At 34.0% G+C, this 3,923-nt stretch overlaps 1 protein-coding gene across 2 annotated transcripts; it reads left to right on the forward strand.

The window, feature by feature from the left end:
* The first annotated feature begins 1,384 nt into the window (after positions 1-1,384).
* On the forward strand, positions 1,385-3,710 carry LOC108782499 (stress response protein nst1). 2 transcript variants are annotated; one of them, XM_018550783.1, is made up of 3 exons: positions 1,385-1,554; positions 2,077-3,316; positions 3,435-3,516. In XM_018550783.1, the coding sequence occupies exons 2-3, from the start codon at positions 2,109-2,111 to the stop codon at positions 3,436-3,438; spliced, it is 1,212 nt and encodes a 403-aa protein (XP_018406285.1). In that variant the 5' UTR covers positions 1,385-1,554; positions 2,077-2,108; the 3' UTR covers positions 3,439-3,516. The 2 variants fall into 2 exon arrangements, with proteins under 2 accessions (XP_018406285.1, XP_018406284.1); XM_018550782.1 differs by having other exon boundaries at positions 2,077-3,710.
* The last annotated feature ends 213 nt before the right edge of the window (positions 3,711-3,923 follow it).

Genomic DNA, 3,923 nt, shown 5'->3' on the forward strand with positions numbered 1-3,923 from the left:
AAATATTTATTATTTTTTGTAGTGTGTTATTTTTTAAAATATTAATATTTTACTTTGAATATTTTTAATTTTACGATATCTATTATTTGAAATTTGGCGCTTTTTCCAATTAAGGATATGGCTGTAGGTCACGTGTTTCGTAAACCTCAACATCAAAGGTACCGACGCTTACTGTCGTTACTGGTTATACTGTGACAGTACACCCACGGTAATTAATTCTGTCCCTCGGAAATTTTCACAAAATAAAAAATGACCACCTTTCTATATTAATTGTCACAATCCATGCACGATTAACGTTACGACTGAATCTTATCGTGCATGAATAGTGACAATTAATATAGAAAGGAGGTCACTTTTCATTTTGTGAAAATTTCCGAGGGACAGAATCAATTACCGTGGGTGTACATACATAGACCGTGTCAGGGCAGCATCGTGTCAGGGCAGCGCTAGAACCGTGTCAGTGCATATGTATCGAATGTGCCATTAGTTAAAAGTGAAAAATGTTACGCATGCGTATTATACAGTTAAGACAATAGTAATTATATACGTGTCTAGTTTAAATCCGCTATGAACGCACCCAGTATCTCAATAAAAGCTTTACTTATGAAATAAAGTACGTTTTTATTGTTATACAAATATGAAATTTTATGTATGTACAAATAAATATGCAATTTTTATATCAACTTTATAGAAATAATTTTTTCTATTTTATTTATAGATAAAGCAACATAAACTGATAATAGATTAATTAATTTATTTTAACTTAACCTAAAAGTTAGTTAATAACATGTATGTCATTTTCAATTGTACAATTTTTGTAATTATGTTAACTTTTATATAATTATATAATTATTAACATATTATATAATGACATCAATCTTCTAGAATGATCGTTACGTTATAAAACGATAAAAGTTTTGATTCCTTCTTGCTTCGACATTTTACACAGATATGCATAAATTTCTAAAACTTTCAGTGTTAGGCATGTTGTCGACAAGCCAGTCAGATAAAAAATCCCAACGATAAGCGCTATCCTTCTTTCAGTTCGATGAGGCTGCCGTTTTTCGATTAAATTTCACATTTTATGTAACATTTTCATTTTTCACAAGTTCACACAAAATTTTTCACTTTTCACAATTCACGCTAGGGAAAAAGTTTCATGATCGATACCCAGGAGCTATTTTGAAAGTTTTGGGGATTTTAGGAGATTTTGGTAGAAGATTTTTAGGGATTTTTAGAGGGAAATGAAACACATTTAAGGGATAATCATGCGGACCAACTGGCAACAGTGATTGGTTGCCATTAGCCATTAGCAATGACGAAGATGTGGATGAACGAGTGGCGCTCGACGTTCGGATGAATTTTGAATAAGACGCGTGGTCAGTTCAATGATATGTCGAGTTTATACATGATTTTCGGCATCTAGTATGTAACGCTAGAGCAAGAATGATGATCGCGTTGCACGTGCTATTGACGGATACTGCAGAAATGCACGACTCCGAAATGCCATCCACGCTGCCATCTTGAATCAGCTGTCAAGCAGACGATACGCAGGTATGCATGGAAATATTTTCGATAGGTTCTAGCATCTAATTATTATAATTTTGTCGGCGATTCGTGCAAGAAAACGACATCGCTAAAATCTTCTCGTTTATTTTTTTTATCAGAAATACTTTGATATCATTTGATATTCTATTTTTGATTCTGAAAAATACGTGCATAAAAATAATATTACAATATAATAATTTTGAGAATAATTACACAGAAATGACAAATAAATACGTCAAAAGACAAAAAAATTTGTTATAAAATAATTGATTGTAAGAAACACAGATGTATATATATAAATATCGATTTTATTATTGTATATATATATCGATTTTATTATTGTATACTGAAGAAATAATTGGCAATGAATTTATAATCTAAAGTATATGTTTTTCACAAAGAAAATATTCATCAAGAGAGCAAAGCACATTGTCGATTTTGTAATACAATTTCGATCAGATTTAATATTTTGCGATGCACGTATAATTTTCAAACAAATTATTTACATTTTATATCATGTGATTTCAGCGTTTAACGCATTATTTGATCTCCTGTGGGACATGGAAATATCTGAAGACGATATACAAATAAGAAATCAACCAACAGACTTACTCTCAATATACAATAAACAGGAGAATGATGAATCTGAAGCAGATCTTAATGAAGTCCAGATAATTACGTCAGCGGGACATTTTTGTGCTATCGAGATCAGAGAAACCAAGAACTACAATGAGAAATCAATCGACAAGGACCAAAGTGAGGCGAATGAATCAAATCCTTCAGAACCAACTTTAGAGAACATACAGCATACCGAGAATGGTGCTATTACTAATGTATTAACTGATCCAATTTATTTAGATACCTTGGACTCTGATTCCATAAATATCGAGTTTCAGAAACAGCCAAATACAACGGAAGTATTCATTCGGAATGACGAACAGATACAAACAACAAATTATAATATATCTACAGTAACGATACCGAATGAACTTTTGGATGGACTCAACATTAATATAAAAAAGGAAGATGATGAGGATCATGGCACATTATATACTGCAGAATGGTTATGTGATGGCAATAACGACACCAACATACGACTGAGGATCTTGAAGGATGCTAAACAGAATATACAAATTCCCATTGATGTTTACACTAATGATGTGATTGCGTTAACAAAACGTAAGAGCCAATTAACGGATGATAAAGATAGTCTTGAACAGGAAAAGACTAAAGTATCTAGAAGATCAAAAAAACACGTCAGGCTAAAGTCCGCCGCACACCATCAAGATTACAGGGAAAGATTGCAGAAAAAGGCTGAATGTATGAGAGAGAAACGGAAAAAATTATACGAGCAAGAGAGCGAAGAACAACGTTTGCAGAGGTTGGCAAAGGAAGCGGCAAAGAGACGCGAGATGAGAATGTATTACGAGACGCCAGAGCAACGGAGAAAACGACTCGATGCTGAAGCAGCAAGAAAAAGAGAATACAGGATGTACAGCGAGACGCCGGAAGATAAGAGAAAGCGACTGGATCGTGAGGCCGAGAGAAGGAGAATTAAGAGATTGTCATTATATGCAAATGAAACACCAGAACAGAGAAGAGAAAGATTGAATAAAGAGTCAGCAAAGAGACGAGAGGCCCGATTGAATCAGTACGCTAAAGAGACAGAGGAGGAAAGGAAGGAAAGACTGCGAAAGGATGCACTGAGAGCCAGAGAAATGAGATTTACAAGATCCGCCATCGAAACAGAAGAGGAGCGTAGGCAAAGGTTAGTAAAGGATGCCCTTAGAAAGAGGGAGGTAAGGATGCATGGGGATCATTCGGTGAACAATAATTTTACGGAACTCCAAACCGTTCGCAATTTTCAAGAATTGAACGATGTGCAGATAAGGGACAATCCTGAAAATCAATTGGACGGCCATTATCTGAGCAACTGGATGATGTGGTTTCAAAATACATTGACACAACCGATTCACAATAAAGATCAAGTCGCAGAGCCGCAACCGCAGCATAATAGATAACTTTCATAATGTTTCCTGTCAGAAGCAAACTTTCAAGACTTTCATTTGAACGATATTGATAATAGAGATCAATCTAGATATGCTTTATATATGCTTCCCATACAATTCCTCGACGTGAAGCGACACAAAAAATCGTGACAACACAATTATCATTACGCCAATTACTATTAATAACATTACAAAATTTACAATAGCAATAGCTAAGAGAATTATAAATTCATGTTAGAAACACTATTTTATAATATTTATAGATACCGAAAGAGAGAACATAATTACGCTATCTCGGTGATATAAAAGAAAATCGTATATTGTTCGCATTTTATATTGACGATAGATCAATTCAGAGAAAAATTG

The sequence above is a fragment of the Cyphomyrmex costatus genome, unplaced genomic scaffold, assembly GCF_001594065.2.
Source record: "Cyphomyrmex costatus isolate MS0001 unplaced genomic scaffold, Ccosl1.0 scaffold1290, whole genome shotgun sequence".
NCBI lineage: Eukaryota > Metazoa > Arthropoda > Insecta > Hymenoptera > Formicidae > Cyphomyrmex > Cyphomyrmex costatus.